The sequence below is a fragment of the Gopherus evgoodei genome, chromosome 6, assembly GCF_007399415.2.
Source record: "Gopherus evgoodei ecotype Sinaloan lineage chromosome 6, rGopEvg1_v1.p, whole genome shotgun sequence".
NCBI classification, from domain to species: Eukaryota; Metazoa; Chordata; order Testudines; family Testudinidae; genus Gopherus; species Gopherus evgoodei.
The window spans coordinates 16317932-16339550 of NC_044327.1; the positions used below are offsets into that span (position 1 = coordinate 16317932).

A 21619-nucleotide genomic window follows, 5' to 3' on the forward strand; every position below is an offset into this window, starting at 1 on the left:
TATTTAGTGAACTTTCTCCTGTGAGCCTTTTAGGTTCCTGCTCTAATTCCGTGTGTCTCCTTTAGTGGCAGAGGGCTGTGTATTCCTTTTTCCTGCTGCTCTTCTGGCTGCTCCATGATTCACTTGGTGCAATCATGAAGGGAAGAAGAAATGCCCCCCAAACCTCTCTTTCCCTCATGCTGAGCACTGTGAACCACATTTAGCCAGGCCTTGGTGGGCACAGCTCCTGTGCCAGTCCATGGGACTTGCATTTGTGTAAGGCAGGCTGGATTTCTCCACATGGTTGATAATCCTGCAGGATTTCCTCCCTGAATTGCAAGTTGGATCAAGCGTAGAACTCGAAGCAGTTCCTATTCCATGGTGTCCGGGGGCCTAGTTACTTTGCATCATTCTGGTATTCATTTGAAAATGCAGCTGTCTGTCTCCTTTTATCCATGCAGAGTCTAAACAGTGGGACAGCCTGCCACTGGAAAGCAGAGAGCTCCTCATTGGCTCACTTACTACCGTGGTATTGGACAGCAGACCCGAGCTGCAAGAGAAAGCATCGTTACTGAAGAAAACACTTGAAAACCTTGACTAAACTGTAAAACACCAACAGCAAAGTGCCATGTAAAACAAAACAAGTGCAGTGTGATCTGAAAACCAAGTGGAGGAAAATGAAGATTAATCTGTAGCATGCATCATTCCTTGGCCAAAATAAAAAATGCCTTAAATTCTGTTCCCCATTAACTGTATTTTTACTGTTTTAAGTAGCTGGTTAGTAAACAACTTCGAAGTTGTGGAAAAAATAGTTGTATCAGTAAATACAAATACCTCTAATGATCTGCCCTAGAAGACTTATAGGTGTGTGATCTAAAAAAAGTATTAAGGGCAAGAAGCATCTGATTCTTAAAATAGGCAAAGGATGTATAATTAATTGACTCTAGATCCCAAATGCTCCTGTAAAGAATTGTTGAAGGTGGCTGAAGAACCAACAGCTTTGGAAAGTTTAAATGCTTATTTTCATTTCACTGTACCTTGCATATGGAGGTTTAATACTTTGGTGCCCAAATGGTGATTCTTTTAAGTCTCTCCAGGAAATCGTGGGCAACTAATATTTATATTAACAAGGGTTGAAATGCTGCCTCCATTGAAATCAATGGCAGAACTCCCATTGATTTCACAGGGGGCAAGATTTCATCCCAGAACTCCCATCTCTCTGTTAGCCCGGTCTGGTCCTCCCTGGCACGCACTCCCACTGTTTGTGAAATGTGAAAGGCTGAATATTGTTGACGTAGTTCCTCCATCTCTGACTTCAGAGTGGATTTAGCAAATCCGTGCCCCCTTCACAGCTAATGGATCCCTGCCTCCCACATCTTAAACAATGATTTTCTCCAAAAGTATGCACATGAAGAGCACTTTAATGAGCTGTCTGGGGCTGAGGTGGTTTGGATCTGTAAGAAAGGACAGGTGGGGAACACTGCTCTTCTCAAAGTTGTTTTGCATGACACTCCTTAACTGCAGCAAAAAATGACAGCTTACCCCCAACTTTTTCTAGTTTGCCAGGATGGAAATTTTTATAGTAGTAGTTTTTCTTTCATTTTTGTAACTCTGTTCTTGCTTTGGAACGCTATAACAATTTAGACTTCTCCAGTGTTTGTAACAAACTGAATAATCATTGCCATCTATCAGTTGCCAGCTCACACTGGTTTCTAGAAAATACTTTTAATTTGCACTTAATAAGAGAGACCATATCTGCATTAACATGGAGTAAAAATTCTGTTTGATTAAATGGCCATGCTACCCTATTCCCCGCCCCCCCTTTCTCTTCTCAGACAAAAGGCGTAACCCTGGATGCTGTGATGGCAGGCTTTAGAAATGTAAAATGACCATTGTAACCGTAGCATGGGTAGGACATTGCTTTGCTGATTATGAAATAAAATTGTGAGCATTGGCAACCTCACAGCCATGGATTTCAGCGGAGAAAGACTTGTCGTTTTCTTAAACTCCCTCCAGTCCCTTTCTGACTTTCTCTCCCCCAGTAAATTATCAAATAAGCTTGCAACAATCATTGCTCTGTGTTGCTGGCACATTCAGAATTGAGTGTTCAGTACCTACCTTTCCCTCAGGTCTGTGCTATTTCACGTGCATTGGAAAAGCATTGAATTAGCTTAATAGTCTGATGTTGTACCTAGGGGGAAGGGCAGTGCAGTCCATACTCATATGATCAGAAAATTTCAGCCAATGTTGGGGTAAGACTCTTCATCTTATGGCACTTCTATATCAAGCTCTAATGCATCTTGTATTAGCACACATTAGGCAATCCCTCGGTGCTGAGAGCTGGTGCTAAAACATTTGGTCTATGACTTAGTGGCAGGGAGATGCAGTTTGTTTACATTGTTTGGATTACCAAGCACATTTGTAAATTTTAAAAGCTTATTGGGCAAATCTCTTGCATAAGATGGTACCATTTAAACAACTTGCCTTCCATGAAATCTCGTCACAGGCGCTCATTTTTGTATAAATGAGAATTCCCCGTGTTGCTCTGCTGTTGCTGTTCGTCTGACTTATTCTTTTTCATATAGCGACAGACAGTTACAGGAAATGAAGCGCTCCCAGTCTCTGAGCGCTTGATTTCAGCAGGGATGTGCATATTGTGAGGCAGTACCTAAGATTATGTAGCCCTAGCTAGAGCAGCTGGGCTAGCTGCCATAACAAATGTTTTTCTGCTAGGGGTTTATAGTACAATAGAAAAGAGGTTCTAGAAATTCTGATGTCTGGATTGACAACTATGGACAAGATTCCTGGGAAGCTGGAGATGGTGTATTAGAATCTCTCTGACACATAAAGCAATATGTTTTTAATTATTAAAAGTATGGATTCAGAATTCTTCTACAGCATGTGCCTATACACAGAACCTACCTGCACAGCAGTTGATATGAATTTAAACCAAGGTCTGATTCCCACCCCCCTTTTCGTTTGTAAACTTGACAGGAAAAAAAAAAATAGCTGTGGCCTTCCTAGAGTTTTTCCTCTGAAAGTGATTGCACTATGTAAAACACACTGTACTTTGCCCAAGGTGGGCAGTTCTTGTGCTGCTGCTTTGCATACCAAGAGTGAGGTCTGCAAGTCTGACACTAGCACTCATTCTAACCTGCAAGCTGTTGCTGAAATGGTTGTATATTAAGAAAAGTTTTCTAATGTTGCAAGGTCTCCGTCGACTTCATTGTGATCTGTATTTGGATGTTGAAGTATGTAAATGGACTGATTGAAAGAAAACCCTCCCACTTACCAAAAAAGGTGATATTAAATAAAGATGCATGACCTGTTCTTGGACGTAACTGGTGATTTTTTTCCCTATTAATGTGTCAAAATTTCACCTATCCAGCACTTTCTAACCTTCAAAGCTGGCATTAATGTTATGCACTAGTCATGCATGACTGATAACGTCCCCCCCCCCCCACCTTAGGAGCAGTTCAAGCTGCTGTCCCATCTCTCAAAGTGGAAATAAAACCATTTTATATTATTTAAAGTAGTGGATTTGCTCCAGGCCATGGCCCCTCAAGCTGGGTTACTGCCAGTTAGGATGGACTGCATTTCTGGCCTGCTGAGGTCAGTAGGGTTGCATGGATGTCAGCAAAGGCAGGACTGGGCTGTGATGATGAAAGTTACATAAGCGGTGTTCAAAAAAAATCTCACCTTTTATCAAAGCTACCGAAATGCACAGTAGAAAATACAGTGTAGAATGGTGGGCAGCTCACTGCCAGAGCTTTGGTAAAGTGCAGCAAGAGTTCACTAAGGTCTCTCTGGGGGTATTTACACTACACCTTATACAAATCAGCTATATCAATAACTGCCTGCACACTGGGTGTGGTGTTTCAGTAACTATTAGGGCTGTCAATTAGGCACAGTTAACTCACAATTACTCAAAAAAATGAAATCACAATTGCATACCAATTGAAATCTATTAAATATGTTGGATGTTTTTCTACATTTTCATGTATTGTATTCTGTGCTGTAATTAAAATGTGTAGATTTTTGCTTACAAATTTGTACCGTAAAAATGATTAGTCCTTTTTTTATTCACCTTATAAAAGTACTGTGGTGCCATCTTTATATCATGAAAGTATAACTTAAGTATAATTTTGTTTGGTTTTTTTTGGTTACATGACTGCACTCAAAAACAATGTAAAACTTCAGAGACTTCAAGTCTATTCAGGCCTCCTTCTTGTTCAGGGAATTGCTAAGCCAAACAAATTTGTTTACATTTACAGGAGAGAATGCTGCCTGCTTATTTACAATGTCACCCTAAAGTGAGAACAGGTATTCACATGGCACTTTTGTAGCCAGCCTTGCAAGGTATTTACGTGCCAGATATGCTAAACATTCATATGCCCCTTCATGCTTTGGCCACCATTCCAGAGGTTCCACGCTCATGACACATTGAAAAAAATAAGCATGAATTAAATTTCTGACTGAACTCCTTGGGGGAGAATTGCATGTCCTCTGCTTGGTTTTACCTACATTCTGCCATACATTTCCTGTTTTAGCAGTCGTGGATGATGACTCAGAACACTTCCACTGCAGATCTGACAACACAAAGCAGGTACCAATGTGAGATTTCTAAAGATAGCTACAGCACTTGACTCAAGGTTTAAGAATCAGAAGTGCCTTCCAAAATCTGAGAGGGACAACATGTGGAGCATGCTTTCAGAAGTCTTAAAAGAGCAACACTCCAATGCAGAAACTACAGAACCCTAAACCACCAAAAAATAAAATCAACCTTCTGCTGGTGGCATCTGACTTCGATCATGAAAACAACCGTGAGTCTGTCCGTACTGTTTTGGATCGTTATCAAGCAGAACCTACCATCAGCATGGACACGTGTCCTCTGGAATGGTGGTTAAAGCATGAAGAGACATATGAATCTTTAGTGAATCCAGCACATAAATATCTTGTACTGCCAGCTACAACAGTGCCATGAGAATACCTGTTCTCACTTTCAGGTGACATAGTACACAAGAAGCCGGCAGCATTATCTCCTGCAAATGTAAACAAACTTGTTTTCCTACTGTAAGCAATTAGTTGAACAAGAAGTAGGACTGAGTGGACTTGCAGGCTCTAAAAATTTGCAGTGTATTTTTAAATGCAGGGTTTTTTGTACATAATTCTACATTTGTAAGTTCAACTTTCACAATAGAGAGCTTTCACTACAGTACTTGTATGAGGTGAATTGAAAAATACTCATTTTTATAGTACAAATACTTGTAGTGCTCACTTTATTTTTATTACATTTTTGTATTCTATTGTAATTGAAATCAATATTTGAAAATGTAGAAAACATCAAAAAAAATTTGAATAAATTGTATATATTACTGTTTAACAGGGCAATTAATTGCAATTTTTTTGATTGCTTGACAGCCTTAGTAATTAAACTCATTACTGTAAGGTACAATTTGTGCGTGACAAGTTCTAAAGGGCTATCCTGCTTGAGAAATCAGCATGGCAAAATGAACTGGTATTTAGTTCAGTCTGTCTTAAAAAGAGATCCAGAATGGGTTAGCCAGAATGAAACTGCTTCAACTGGAGAGGGTGAGGGAGCCCTACAGCAGATCATCCCATGGCTCAGTGGTTGGCCCATACTGCTGCAAGGTGAGAGCCACCTCTTCAAATACTTTCTTCCTCTCTGGCAGAGAAGGGGGAATTGAACCCTGGTCTCCCATGTCTCCAGCAAGTGCTCTAACCTCTTGGTTAAAACTTAAGGCTAACAGCAGCAGCACCTCATCTACCTGATTTCAGGTGGTGGGTTGCCAGTTGTGGCTCACTAAACAGAACTGGACAACTTCCTACAACCTGGATTGATTGAAGGGCAGGATTTAGGGCACACCACTGTCATCAGCATCTCCCATGAGCTAGCTTTGGCAGCTCCCTGGTTCGTCTGCTGGCTTTTGTGGATTGTATTCTAAGGCACCTATCTGTCCCAGTTCACTGTATAGGGAACCTTGTCCGTTAACTCAGCTTTGTGGATCACAGGTTTGTTCCTGTGTTTTCCTAGGTACCTAAAACATGAGGTGTTGCAATGTGAAGTATCACAGCACCTAACTCGCTGCTTGGTAGCTGGTTCTCAGATTTCTAAACTTTCAAAGACACAAGATAACAGGTCTTTTTACTGTGCCAGCTTGTGCAGAATTACTCCTTACTCGCTCCAGGGGCTGCTTATTGTCTTCAATGATTCAAGCAATGAGGCATCTCCTGCTTCCTTTGCCATGCCAGTGGACAGTGACTTTGTTCAATGTCAATCAACTTCTAGCTCCAGCTCTTCAAGCTTTACAAACAATTCCTTTCCTACTCCTTTCAGTGAGAACTCTGTATCCCTTACATGTTACCCTCCACACTGCACTGAACATTGAAAACGTTAGAGTGGGGCGAAATCTGTATTATGGCAAATGAAGGATTGGTTTATGGGAGATGAGATAGCTGAGGCTAGCAATGATTTAAAAAAAAAAAAGAAGCCCCTGCTGTAGAAACAGGGCTAATAGATGCAGGTGAGGGTCCTTTTCTATATACATGTAACTGGGAGCTACTCATTTTATTTCTGAGGAGCAGATCATTTTCAGTTCATAATACCAGATGACTAAGCTCCATTAGTAACTTGGTAGAAGCACAGCCACAGGTGCTTTAGACAGTCAACTAGGATACATTGTTATGAGCCTAGAAAGCTGCTATGACAAGGAAGCAACTCATAGGCAGACTTCCATTGTGGCTTGGGTGGGGGAAAACAATATATTTCTAAAACTCCACTGATTTAAACAATGATCAGTAAAATGGAACTATTGGAAAACCAGATTAGTGCCCAACAAGAGGTGGACTGGGATTTCAGGAAGAGCAAATGAAAAACAAAACAAACAAAAACCTCAAAAAAAAGTTCAAGACTTGTTCCCGCTGGGTCCTGCACTGCATATTGACAGCATACCCCATTACAAGGAATCACTGCTGGGATTGATACAATGGAGCATCTGGTTTTTTGCTGTTCTGTTTCGGATATAACCAGAGAATTTGTCCACTGCTGGGGAACAAATCTCTTGATCTCCTTTCCAGATACAGCATCTATACACACAAAGCTGAAAGCTCTAGAAACAGCTTTAAGGGATTTACAAGAAAACCAGTAGGTCTTATGCCTCCCTGGCAAAGCTCCAGGTAAGTTTTGATGGAGGGAACACCTCTTTTAGTTTACCATCTGAAGAATTCTGATGAAAGTCAGCAAGATACCTTAAATGTTTAGAATCAAATGATTCCTGCAGAGTATCTTTCCCTTTAACTAGTTGAATTAAACAAGAACAGATAGTGATGTTATGAACTACAGAACTAACCCCAAGACTAGGCAGAGTAACGTACTTCAAGCTTATTTAAAACTTGCCCAAGCATAGTCACATGCCACTCTGCTAAGTGGTTACCTACAAGGTGAGAAAAGAAACCAAAAGTGAAGTTAGGCTTCATGTTTGAGCTAAAATCGTTTATTGACAACACAAACAAATTAAAATATTAACATGGCAATTTTAGCAACTGTACCAAAGTTTAGTTTAGAAGGATAAGAAGTTACCTTTCCTGTTTTGCTTTTTGAAAAAGTCAGCAGTATAACCATTAGCATTTCATTTTTATGTTGTATTCTTTGAAAATACTTATGAGAGAAGCTTGATTGCTAATTTTTTTTTGATACAAGATTTAAAAACTCCATTAAGTACCTCCTATTCTCCTACCTTACTGAAATTTCACACACATTTACATGATGTCAGAATACAAGAACTTGTTTCTCATTTTTAAGGAATCACGATAAAAAGAAAAAAGCAGATTTTAAAAATGGAGGAAAACACTGAATTGTGAGTGGGACACATAATAGAAGTAGCAACTGTTCATGGTCAGCCTGGCTTCAGCCAATACAATGGCAATGCTTTGCCTGAGTGGAGAAGACAAGAGTTAGAAATTCAGGTATGAAAACAAAAAAGGAAGGATAAAACAGGATAGATAAATACAAAGGATAAAACAGAGGAAGTGTCTAGAAATGAACAACTGAAAAGACAAAAAAGTGAGTGGCTATTCAGTCCAGATTTCTCTTTAGAAAACCAAGTATAATGAGAATTTTAAACATGAATTACAATTAGAGAATATATAGAATAAAACTGGCCAGAGTATTCACCGACTCCCCTCATGCACACTTCAGGGTTTTGTTGTTTTTTCTGAAGTTGGCCATTCAGTAATGTGTTTTTAGAATGGCATTTCCAGTCTCTTCAACGTAAAGACAAGAAACACAGGACATTCCAGCAGAAAGTGCTGCTGGTGGAACTTTGCTCTTCAAGCATCCACATAGGGCCTGGGTCTATTCTTCTGTTTTGCTTTGTCAGCTTTTTGCTGTGCAGATACGTTAGTTCCATTCTGTGCCTGAGTATATCTTGCCACGGTGGATACACCATCTACAAACTTGGTCTTATAGAGGACATTTGCATTGTTGAACATCCCATCCTTCAAGGATACCACAATGAACTAAAGAAAGAAAAATGTTTCCACAGCATGAAAACCATAATCTGAATGTAAAAAGACATTAGAGATTTTAAAATTAAGATTGATAAAGCTTTCATATAGGTATGGAAATGGTCTAAAAGCAACAGTTTAGATACACTGCTCCATTTCTCCTAATTGGCTATTGTCCTGGGCACTCGTTCTCCAGGAACGTTCTGAATAGGTCACCTGAAACCATAGCAAAATAGAAACCTCCCCTGCCCAAACCACAGAGACAAGATATAAGCCCAGTTCTAGGGTTGGGATCTTTTAGTTGGGCAAAAAAATAAGGTAAGTCCCATGTACTAGGCTGTCCCAAAATAAGTCCCCGATGCTCAACAAGGCCCCTTCAAAGAATCTGCCACTGACAGATATGAGGTGAGCCTCTTCCCTCATAGCTGGGAACGGAACTTAACTCTCCCTTGTGACACCCTGAAGATAGTTCTTTCTTTTTCAGTCCTTCCCGCTTTGCATGGGTGGGTCTAGTCCATTTGTTTCACAGTAGCACTTTGTTTAGCCCTAGGCAAAAAACACTTCACAGAACAGATAGTACAAGTAGTATGTTCAGAGCTCTCAAATTTGTGCAGGTGAGAATCTAGTCTCAATAATAGGAGGAAGACAGAGACCAGACTGGGGAGTTGGGGTGAGGTATGTCAAACCCATACCGATTCTGTTTCAGATTGTGTGTGGTTTGCCTATAAAGGACCCTTCAGTTCTACCACATGAACATACAGAATCACCTGAAGAACAAACTCCTTCAGCTCTGTACGTTTTCCTGCACAAGTTGGAGTGATATGAAGATTCTCAGCACACTTCATAAGGGCCCAAAATAGAAGAACAGAATTTATACTTTTAAAGGAGGAGTCCTCAAACCTCTTAAAAAAGTGTGGACCGTATCTTAATAGATGGATTAATTCATGGACAGAGCCCTTCCTAGGCCTGGTCTACACTACGCATTTAAACCGAATTTAGCAGTGTTAAACCAACTTAACCCTGCACCCGTCCACACAACGAGGCCCTTTATATCGGTATAAAAGGGCTCTTTAAACTGATTTCTGTATTCCTCCCTGACAAGGGGAGTAGCGCTGAAATCGGTATTGCCATGTTGGATTAGAGTTAGCGTGGCCACAAATCGACGGTATTGGCCTCCAGGCGATATCCCACAGTGCACCACTGTGACCGCTCTGGAAAGCGATCTGAACTCGGATGCACAGGAAAAGCCCCGCGAACTTTTGAATTTCATTTCCTGTTTGCCCAGTGTGGAGCTCTGATCAGCACGGGTGGCGATGCAGTCCCAAATCCAAAAAGAGCTCCAGCATGGACCGTATGGGAGATACTGGATCTGATCGCTGTATGGGGAGACAAATCTGTTCTATCAGAGCTCCGTTACAGAAGACGAAATGTCGAAGCGTTTGAAAAAGTCTCCAGGCTATGATACAGAGTCCACAGCACAGTGCTGTGTGACAAGCATAACGGAAAGACAAAGAATCAAATGGACGCTCATGGAGGAAGGGAGGGGGTACTGAGAACTCCAGCTATCCCACAGTCCCCGAAAAGCATTTGCATTCTTGGCTGAGCTCCCAATGCCTGAAGGGTCAAAAACATTTTCCTGTGTGTTTCAGGGTATATGTCGTCAATTTACACCCTTCCCCTGCCCCCGAAAGGGAAAAAAAACATTTCTCGCCTTTTTTCAATGTCACCCTATGTTTACTGCATGCTGCTGGTAGATGGGGTGCTGCAGCGCTGAACACCAGCATCCCCTTCCCGGTGGCTATCCATCATCATCATCAGCCTGTGAGTGCTCCTGGCTGGCCTCGGTGAGGTCAGCCGGGGGCGCCTGAGTAAAAATGGGAATGACTCCCGGCCATTCCCGGCAGATGGTACAGAATGGTGGGTAACCATCCTCATTATAGCAACGAGAGGCTGAGCTCTATCAGCCTCTCCCTCCCCCCCCCACCTTTCATGTCTAAAGAAAAGATTCTGTACTGTCTGGACTATCATAGCAGTGGGAGGCTGCGCTCCTCTCCTGCTCCCCCTTTAATGTCCTGCCTGGACTATCACAGCAGCTGGAGGCTTCCTCCCACTCATTTTATCTCACTAAAAAGTCAGTGTTTCTTATTCCTGCATTCTTTATTACTTCGTCACACAAACGGGGGGGGGGGGGGACGGACGGACGACACTACCACAGTAGCCCAGGAGGGTTGAGGGAGGAGGGAAGCAACGGGTGGGGTTGTTGCAGGGGCACCCCCTAGAAGGGCATGCAGCTCATAATTTCTGCGGGATCTCTGGGGCTCTGACGCGGAGCAATTGTGCTCTCTGGTTCTCTAGTACACTTGCCCCATATTCTAGGCAGGACTGACTCTATTTTTAGACAAAACAAAGAAGAGACTGACCCGGGGAGTCATTCCCATTTTTGTCCATGCGCCCCCGGCTGACCTCAGCGAGACCAGCCAGGAACACCCATGACAGCAGGAAACGATACAAAACGACTGATAACTGTCATCTCATCGCCAATTTACAATGGCAGACGGTGCAATAGGGACGATAACCATCTCTGCTACCTTGCAAAGGCAAATGAATGCTGCTGTGTAGCACTGCAGTACCACGTCTGTCAGTAGCATCCACTACATATACAGTGACAGTGACAAGGCAAAACGGGCTCCATGGTTGCCATGCTATGGCGTCTGTCAGGGCAATCCAGGGAAAAAGGGCGTGAAATGATTGTCTGCCATTGCTTTCAAGGAGGAAGAATTGAGTGATGACATTTACCCAGAATCACCTGTTACACTTTTTGCATTGGGATCTCAACCCAGAATTCCAATGGGTGGGGGAGACTGCGGGAACTATGGGATAGCTACCCACAGTGCAACGCTCCGGAAATTGACGCTAGCCTCGGTACATGGGTGCACACTGCAAATTAATGTGCTTAGTGTGGCCACGTGCACTCGACTTTATACAATCTGTTTTACAAAACTGGTTTATGTAAAATCGGAATAATCCCATAGTGTAGACACATCCCCATTTGCTACTATGTACCAGCTCTGCTGGTTACAGCAATTGGTTACCAAGAAAAACAACATCAAGAAAGTAATGAGTTTTACACCAGAAGGTGAGAGGAAGACTAGAACAGGACTCCATAAAAATGTTTCGCAGTTTGCAGGATAATCACTGTGACTGCCCTGTTTTAGGCCTCATGAATACAGAATATCTAAGCCAAGGGTTGGCAACCTTTCAGAAGTGGTGTGCCAAGTCTTCATTTATTCACTCTAATTTAAGGTTTTGTGTGCCAGTAATACATTTTAACGTTTTTAGATAGTCTCTTTTTTTAAGTCTATAATATATAACTAAACTATTGTTGAATGTAAAGTAAATAAGGTTTTAAAAATGTTTAAGAAGCGTCTTTTAAAATTAAATTAAAATACAGAGCCCCTTGGACCAGTGGCCAGGACCCAGGCAGCGTGAGTGCCACTGAACATCAGCTCGCGTGCCGCCTTCAGCACACGTGCCATAGGTTGCCTACCCCTGATCTAAGCACTTACGCTTTCCCAGTTGTATACTCTAACGCTCTCGGAGAGTAATGAACTACACAAACAGACCACCATATATAGATATTTGCAAGATTATACCTGGGAATGTCTGAAGTGAGTGCGAAGCATCTGTCCAATGTTCTGTGTGTGAGAAAGATCAAGGGCTGCATCCACTTCATCTAAGATGTAAATTGGAGCAGGTTTGAAGAGAAGCATGGCTAAGATCAGGGACAAAGCCACCAAAGATCTAAAAACAGACCAAGGACAGTTAATTCTTTATAAGCTACAGGGGGAAAAAAAAATTCTCTCGCCCCTTTGGCTGCTCCACCAAAGCACAGTTTTGCTGCAGCAAGGACATTCTGTGAGTGTAGACAGATAGTAGAAGCTTTGGAGCAGTAGGACAGATAGCTAATACCATGGTTTGGTATACTGAAACTCAGATTTCTGGTTTGGTTTACTGGTATACTGAAACTCAGATTTATAATGATATAAAATAACCTTTCAACATCTGACTGGTTGGATTGTTACCTTGAAGTTCATGCTGTTGTTTTACCCATTTCCAATTGTGAGTTTTGCTACATTCTCATTGGTCTACATTGTTGCTACGTCAGCCAGTAGCTATTCTGGATCATTCTCTCCCTTCCCCTCAAGAGAGTCCTCTGCTTCCTTCACCATGCTCCCAACAACATTCTTCTAGTCCTCCACTTTCCAGATCCACCTTTAAAAGACACTCTGCCAGAAGCTATGCAGAGAATGGTATTCTCTCCAAAGTAACTTACTCCCCTCTTTAAATATGCTGGAGGGGTAGAGAGCTTTCAGTGCCATCGTGGCATTTCTTTTGAACCAGGGAAAGAACACATTGTATCTAGGAGCCAGAGACTACAAATCAAACATGGGAATAGTACTACACATTCTTCAATACGATCCATTATTTTTAGAGTTATTGCAACTCTCCTGTAATTAATTTCACTTATGCCACTTTTCTGCAGAAGCACAGTTTATCTTAATAGCTGTGAAAAGCAGCGTACTCATCTATGATTTAAATTTATCTTTGTTCTTGAATGTTCCCATTACGTAGATACATAAAAGTTAGCTCAGCACTTTACCTTATATGCTCTGGATGTTAAAATGTGAACTGGTAAATACATGTGTATTTTATTTAAGGAAAGCAAAACTATCAACCTCTGGGAAAAAAAGAGGACCACAAAGGAAAAGGAAAAAAAAAACCAAATCACACTAACCTTTGACCTCCGCTAAGTTCTGTTAAGTTTTCCTTCCAGGTATTTCCTAAGGCAACCTTGAATTCCAAACCATCAAGGGCAGTTTGCCCCTCAGGGGCTGCCAGCATAGCATTGGCCCCAGGTAGAAGAGTAGAGAAAATTGAACCGAAGTCTTTGTTCACCTACAAATCAGACCACCACAAATATTTTCTAAAGGCCGTTGAATCATGAACAATTGCTGCATACTTAAACTAACAAATAGCATTATAAACAAACACTTCATTTCTGCCCCCGCGAGTCAGTTTCTTTTAACCTGATGGAATTGGGTGTCCAACAGAAGCTTAGCATGTGCTACATGGTGAGAAGACAGACCGTACAGAATCCTCTCTGTTCCATAATTCAAGACAAAAACATGGTCTAGATCAGAGGTATCCAAACTGTGAGGCACAAAGCACTGTTTAGGGGGGTTGCAGCTGAGACCTGGGCCAGCCCCAAAGGGGGGGGGGCATGGAGGGAGCGCCACCCAGCTCTGCTCCTGGCCCAGCTTCGGCCCCTGGCCCCAGCTGTGCCCAGCCTCAGCTCCCTTACTCCTGTCTGCGTCCAGTCTCCCCTGAAGCTGTGACCCCACTCCCAGCCCAGAGGAGGAGGGGGAGAAGAAAGGGAGAGGCAGACAGGAGTAAGGGGGACATAACCCTGAAAAGTTTGGGTACCATTTTCTTTAATGATTCCAATGAGGAAGTTAAATACATTTGGTTGCATTTCAGTAGTTCATATGTCAGGTGATAAAACGCTTTGGGATTTAATTTGGATGAAGGTGCTATTCAAAATAGCAAACTCCTCTCTGGACACACAGACATGCAGCCCCCTACTTAACTCCCTTTGTTAAATAGTAATGGGAAAATATTTTACGCAGTCTTCAAAATCATAGCCTATACTGAAATCCTCAGGGTTGAGACTGTGCCTTTATTTCCCAGGCAAAATTACTGTGTACTTCTGCACACCTATGTAATTTCTAATATATGTCAAGTACCATCACTGTTTTGTCTTTTGTTGGTGATACCTTAAATATATGCAATAGTTACAAATGTAATAGTTTTTAAATTAGTGTCTGAAATTTAGATAAGAGTATCTAAAATGTAAGTACATCCAATTGTAAAATTAGACATTTCAAACCCCAAGAAGTTATTTAACAAGAAATTTTATTTGGGAGGAGAGGGTAAGTAAACCACAGAGGTTCTCCCTCCCCTCCCCCATTGCATTGATGAAAGTAACAGATAGAGCTGATCATATGTAAACAGACAATGCCTTAGAGTACAAATTAATGGAAAAAAGCAATAACTGGTTTTACTTTTAATCTTTTCAATTTCTTTGATGATTTTATTTGTATTATTGTAGCACTTAGGAGCCTCAGTCATGACCAAGACCCCGCTGTGCTGGGCACTGTACAAATATAAAACAAAAAGATGGTCCCTGCCCCAGGAAGTTTACAATATAAAGAGAAGCCAGGAGACAATAGATGGATATACAGAGAGACCATTGGATGAGTACAAGGAAACTGACACAATATTCACTAGCATCATAGTAGGCCAGCAGTCTAACTGTTGTCAAGTTTTTTGTAGGCATCACAGCAAAGGAGTTTTAAGGAGAGATCTGAAGGACAAGTAACTTTTAATGGATGTTTTATGGGGGAAAGCTGCCCATATGCAAGGAGCAGCGTAGGAGAAAGCACAAAAAAGATACTTATTTGAAAGGGTGCTTATTTGAAAAATCTAGCAAGTGGTAAATAGAGGTTGGTACTAAGAAAAGGCACAATTATGTCTACATGGACATAAGCGTATTGCATATGCAAAAAAATTAGGGCTGCCGATTAATTGCAGTAAACGTACAAGATTCACTTAAAAAACTAATCGTGATTAATCGCAGTTTTAATTGCACTGTTAAACAACAGAATACTAATTGAAACGTATTAAATATTTGGATATTTTTCTACATTTTCACATATTTTGTATTCTGTATTGTAACTGAAATCAAAGTGAATATTATAAATATTTGCACTGTAAAAATGAAAAAAAATAGTATTTTTCAATTCACTCAATACAAGTACTGTGGTGCAAACTGTCATGAAAGTGCAACTTACAAACGTAGATTTTTTCGTTAAATAACTGCACTCAAAACCAAAACAATGTAAAACTTCAAGTCCACTCAGTCCTACTTCTTGTTCAGCCACTCACTAAGACAAACAATTTTGTTTACACTGATGGGAGATAATGCTGCCCACATCTTATTTAAATGTCACCTGAAAGTGAGAACAGGCATTTGCGTGGCACTTCTGTTGTCAGCATTGCAAGATATTTACGTGCCAGATATGCCAAACATTTTATATGCCCCTTCATGCTTCCACCACCATTACACAGGACATGCCTCCATGCTGATGATGCTCGTTAAAAAGTGTTAATTAAACTTGCGACTGAACTCCACGGGGGAGAACTGTATGTCCCCTGCTGTGTTTTACTCACATTCTGCCATATACGTCATGTTATAGCAGTCTCAGATGATGACCCAGAACATGTTATTCATTTTAAGAACACTTTCACCGCAGATTTGACAAAGGGGAAGTGCCTTCCAAAATCTGAGAGGGACAACATGTGGAGCATGCTTTCAGAAGTCTTAAAAGAGCAACACTTTGATGCAGAAACTACAGAACCCGAACCACCAAAAAATAAAATCAACCGTCTGCTGGTGGCATCTGACTCAGATCATGAAAACAAACATGTGTCGGTCCGTACTGCTTTAGATTGTTATCGAGCAGAACCTGTCATCAGCATGTCCCCTGGAATGGTAGTTGAAGCATGAAGGGACATATGAATCTTTAACACATCTGGTATGTAAATATCTTGTGATACTGGCTACAACAGTGCCATGAGAACGCTTGTTCTCATTTTCAGGTTACATTGTAAACAAGAAGCAGGTAGCATTATCTCCTGCAAATGTAAACAAACTTGTTTGTCTGAGCGACTGGCTGAACAAGAAGTAGGACTGAGTGGACTTGCATGCTCTAAAATTTGACATTTTATTTTTGAGTGCAGGGTTTTTTTGTACATAATTCTATATTTGTAAGTTCAATTTCATGATAAAAAGATTGCACTACAGTACTTGTATTAGCACAAACAATGAGGAGTCTGCTGGCACCTTAAAGAGTAGCAGATTTATTTGGGCATAAGCTTTCGTCGGTAAAAAACCCCACTTCTTCAGCTGTGGGGTTTTTTACCCATGAAAGCTTATGCCCAAATAAATCTGTTAGTCTTCAAGGTGCCACCAGACTCCTTGTTTTTGTGGATACAGACTAACATGGCTACCCCTCTGATACTTGTATCAGGTGAATTGAAAAATATTTATTTTGATTTTTACAGTACAAATACTTGCATCCAAAAATAAATATAAAGTGAGCACTGTACACTTTGTATTCTGTGTTGTAACTGAAATCAATTGAAATTGAAAATGTAGAGAACATCCAAAAATATATTTAAATAAATGGTATTCTATTATTGTTTAACAGTGCGATTAATAACAATTAATTTTTTTAATTGCTTGACAGTCCTAAACAAAAAAAAAAGGAATAAAAGTTGATCCTCCATGTTTAGAAAAAAACAAACACTCTAAAATGTGAAAGCTAACTCTGAAATAACGTACCTTTTGCCAGGCAATGTTCAAAGCTTCATTTTTCTTTTGGTCAAGCTCTTCAATAGTTGCAAGTATTTTAGACTTGTCATTCTCTACAATTCTTTTTCTCTTCATTAAGTCATTATACTGGTTCAATTAGAAGAGAAAATTGGTCTCAATTAACTTTGTACTTGACATGTTTGGCTCTAATCCTGTAAATACTCAGATGCTTAACTTGAAGCATGTGAACAGGCCTACTTACAAGAGTAAACTTAAGAATGTGTGTGTAACTGCTTGCAGAATCAAGGCTTTCAGTACTTTATTCTAAAATACATTCTAGAAATTTGCTACAACAATTAACAAAGAGTAAAACTAAACCCTGAGGAATACTTCTCTCCCTCACGGTAATAGTGGTTCATTGTAATTTTTACCTATTAATTGGTACAAAAGTGTGAAAAGTGCACCAATCCTAGCCAAGTACAGTGATACTAAAATTTCAACTGGCCAATTCTTCCTGAAACACCATGGGCTATAGCCCATATTTTTGGCGAGGTTTTCATTTTGATTTAATACTTAATCAAGCATTGCAGTAGACACAGTAACACTGGACTGATATACTCAGAGTTAGAATGGAACCTTTTAGAAGGAAACTAATCTTTTGCTGCGGAAAGTCAGGATTCTCCCCAATATCAACTGTGGATGCACAGTCAGTTAAAAATGTATTGGCATCCAAGAATAAATAAAATGGGTCATGCTATTGACTTCTGAATTAGACAATGTGTAAAGCTTAAGCAGATCACCTTACTTCTTTGGGACCTGAGTAGTACTGGGCAGGTGATAGAAATTACACTGCCCCTAAACAAAAAGAGATATGCCACACATTGTCCAGACTCCTGAGGTTAAAGCAAGACATTTTTTACCCTTTCTTCTGCCTCTGAAAGCATGTTCATAGCTCTCATATTGACATTCCTTCCCAACTTCTCCTTTTTTTCCTGTAGTTTCTGCAGCCTCTGACCTGCTTCTTTAGGATTGTTAGTTTTAAAATCATACGCTGTGTTAGGCTGACCAAAAAGTTGTTTCTCTGAAGCTATCCACTCATAGTCTTTCAGTAGTTTAGCTACCTGGAAACATGCACAAAAGCACATATGTTGAGAGCATTTCCATGAAAAATATCAGCATCCTAAGTTGTTCTACAACATTAAATCTCAGTATACAAAATGCAGCTTTGCTGAGCATCAAAAGAACACTGGCATATCAAGTGCTGAAGAAAAGTCAGGAAGGTCAAAACATGCGAAAAAGTTTTTGAATATGAGTTTGACCTTGTGACTTGAACTTAGATTTCCCAAATGGCAACACAATGCTCTGCCACTGGGTCTCCAAGTCAACCTTCTTTAATAGGTACTTGGTTTGTCCGATAGATTTGACTGCATCTGCTTCATTGGTTGTCTCCCATACTGACATGCTCTGTTTGCCTATGGGACAATGTATGTTTCTCAGAGTTCAGGATGTACCAATATAACAATGCTTATTAGATAAAGGGGAATATTTCCATTGCCCACGGTGACTGAAATAACCACCTCTAGTTACGGAGATAAAGAAAGAGTTCTGGGATACCTTGGCAGCAGCATCAGTAGTTTCTCGCTTGTGTTTGTTGATGTTATGTTCCAGCTCTTTAACCTTAAGCTGTGATTCATTATTTTGTTCTCTATATTTTACAGCCTCTGCAGATTTGGCTTTAATTTCTTTATCCTGAGCCGTGATTACTTCCTTTTGCTTAGCCAGCTCCTCCTGAGCTTTCTTTACAGATGCCTAAAAAACAAAGGAGACACTCATTTCTCTTTTTTAACCAATTATACCTTTATTATGAATAAAGGAAAATGACTAGCAGGAAAAAAGGGGAAAATATAGAAATTCTTTGAGGGTGAAATTCAGTCAAAGGATAAAGTCTGCATAAAGGTCCTGTAGGCTATGTACCTCCTGTGTGGTGGGAGAAAAATCCATATCAAATTGAATAAATAATCTATAGTATAAGGTTTAATAGTCTCCATTCTCAGCTACACACAGATGAAAAAATGTCAGAACAAAGTTGTCTTTGGTATTGAATGTACCTCCAGTTTTGCCAGACCTACCTTCGTCTTGGACACCTCAGATGCCATAGCATCAATCTGAGCCTGATAGGATTTGATAGCTTCATTCACAGCCTCAATCTGTTGTTTATAGGAGGCCTGTTCTCGCTTTAGCTCTTCTAATTCCAGAACTAATGCTTCAACTTCCTAAACAGATGATATGTTGAACATTATTAAGGACTATACTTGAACAGAAAGATTTAATATTCAGCTTGCTTCCGAGTAAAGGCTGCAGAAGAAAGGTTGAAAGTCAATGGCTCCACAACCACAACTATAAGATCATTATAATCAGACAGCCTCACAAAGTAAGAATGGAGCATATTTATGATTCTAGAACAAATCATGCATCACCAATTTCTAAGTATGTCAATGACTACAAATAATATCCATGTACTGAAACTGATAAGGTTTAAGAGAATCCATAAACCTCTGCATACACTTCTGCTCCATTGTGGCCATTTTTCAGGATTGTTAAACTTGCTACCAACAGTGAAAGATTTACCTGCTGCTTTTCTTTCATTTTTTTGCTGGAAGCATCTGCCTTTTTTTTGGCACCATCTAGCTTCTGCTGGGCATCTTTCAATTCTTTCTCACGCTCCACTTCGGCATTTTTCATTTTGTTCTCCAGCACTTTATATTTTTCTTCTGCCTTTTTTTGGATTTCCTTGGTTTTCTTTAGTGTCTCTTCACTTTCCTCTGAATCCGGAAGTATAGTATTGAGCCTGGGAATTCTTTCAACCCCTGACTAAACTTCTACACATATACTTATAACTCAGGGTGTCAAATCAATTTTAACAAAGGCTTAATACAAAAAATAAAAAGGGTAATAAGAATTTTTACTAACTTAGGAGATCAGGAATTTCAGTGTTCCCTTGTCCATGGGTCAGTATAAACGTTGCCCAAATACTAACAGCACAAATAAAATATATGGGAGGGTACAGCAAGATTGAAATTTGTTCAGTAAGTTAAACAAAATAAATAAGCTCTCCCTTTATATGCCAGATAAATATACATTTTACATTAAACGGGATGAACAAATTAATTCACTGAATGGCAGTCTACCAATCTTTGGTATCCTATAAGTTCCTTCACTCCTGACATTGTTTGAGACACTCCCACTACATCTGCCTGTTTCTTCCTCTTGAACCTGTATGCTTTTGCTATTCCTTCTTTCCAGATCTCCTTTGTCTGTGTGAAAACTAATATTTTTCAAATAATTTCTCAGGATTCAAACTATGTATAGTACAAATCCTGAATTCAAGAAAATAAGCAACCTTAATTTTATCCTCATTTTACTCAGTCTATTGTTATTTTAATTTGTAACATGTTTTGTATTTGTTAAACAAAAATCCCTAAAAAACAAGTTTCAGGTTTTTAATAGAATCTAAAAGCTATTAGCTTTATACAAATCTCAAAAGCAAATATAAAGGATTCCACTATGAGTAGCCAAATAATGTCCTTCACGTTTTCAGTAACTTGCTATCTCACCAATGGTTTTCTTAAGGGTATCCAGCTCCTCTTGCTGTTTGTGATAGGCACTTTGTTGAAGTTTGGTTTGCAATAGCTCTGCTTCTTCTGATTTCATCTCCCACTGCTGCTTCATTTGGCGATATCTTAGCAGATTATAGTAGACATAATCAGATGTATGCGCATGATAAGTTACAGGCATATCACTTATGTACGGTACATAGAGCTTTAAATTTTCAAGGTATACATGAGATAAATAGACAAGTATTTATATTTCCATTTTACAATGAGGAAAACTGAGGCTGAGTATCAGCCATGAATTGGGAGTTCCTGCCTTCAAACCTCATGCCATATTCTTTAGGACAATATGACAAACATTTACACATCTGCAATGATAAATCCTGTATAGTCTCATCAATAATGAAGTTTACAGTAGAATTCCATTATCTGAACGGCCTGGGGACATCCAAAACATTTGGATACCTGCACACTTGGATAAACTGGAGTTTCATATTTTCATACTGCAGTGATGCCAGTTCCTTAGGATGGAGGAAAAGGGGAAGGAAAGGAGTAGCTGCAGAGGACAGGAGTCTCCTTGGTGCTGCTGAGTGGTTCCTGGCACTAAGACCCCCAAAGGAGGGAGCCAGTCTTAGCCCCAGCTATTTGTACTGGTGGTTTTAGAGCTGGGGGCTGAGAGTGCCTGGTGCTGCTTGAGCACTTCCCAGGAGGCTCCTGTCTTCTGCAGCAACTTCCCCGCTCCTTCTTTTCTCTCCTCTAGCTTTGGGGACTGGCATGAAGCTGTGAAATTGCACCTTAAAATAGCATGTCCATTTATATGAATGTCTGATTATCCAAAGGCTACAATGGGGACACATTATGGCTGTGGATAACTAGGATTTTCAGATACATGGAAAATGTCTGTTCAAACAATTTAATAAGTACATAAACCTTACTAGGGCTTATCATCAATGGCTTAATTAAACTGACTCCTCTTAGTGGACGTGCAGCAACTGCACTATTTATCAAAAAGCAAATAAATGAAGATGTCAATCTTTTTAACTATACAATATCAGATTCTAGATGAAAG

The 21619-nt window shown here is 40.1% G+C and overlaps 2 protein-coding genes across 7 annotated transcripts in view; one reads left to right on the plus strand and one right to left on the minus strand.

Annotated features, from left to right (window-relative positions):
- Positions 1-3315, plus strand: part of ECPAS (Ecm29 proteasome adaptor and scaffold) — an 84541-nt gene extending 81226 nt beyond the window's left edge. For all 3 annotated transcript variants that reach the window (XM_030568048.1, XM_030568047.1, XM_030568049.1), the window contains one exon: positions 441-3315. In XM_030568048.1, the coding sequence (XP_030423908.1) occupies positions 441-580 (140 nt within the window). In that variant the 3' untranslated portion in view covers positions 581-3315. The remainder of the gene's footprint in view (positions 1-440) is intronic.
- Positions 3316-7477: 4162 nt separating this feature from the next.
- Positions 7478-21619, minus strand: part of SMC2 (structural maintenance of chromosomes 2) — a 33918-nt gene continuing 19776 nt past the window's right edge. For all 4 annotated transcript variants that reach the window (XM_030567505.1, XM_030567507.1, XM_030567506.1 and 1 more), the window contains 9 exons: positions 20554-20678; positions 19568-19761; positions 19069-19212; positions 18554-18748; positions 17860-18060; positions 16970-17086; positions 13301-13461; positions 12159-12306; positions 7478-8517 (listed from right to left, as the gene is read on the minus strand). In XM_030567505.1, coding sequence (XP_030423365.1) covers positions 8329-8517; positions 12159-12306; positions 13301-13461; positions 16970-17086; positions 17860-18060; positions 18554-18748; positions 19069-19212; positions 19568-19761; positions 20554-20678 — 1474 coding nt within the window. In that variant the 3' untranslated portion in view covers positions 7478-8328. The remainder of the gene's footprint in view (positions 8518-12158; positions 12307-13300; positions 13462-16969; positions 17087-17859; positions 18061-18553; positions 18749-19068; positions 19213-19567; positions 19762-20553; positions 20679-21619) is intronic.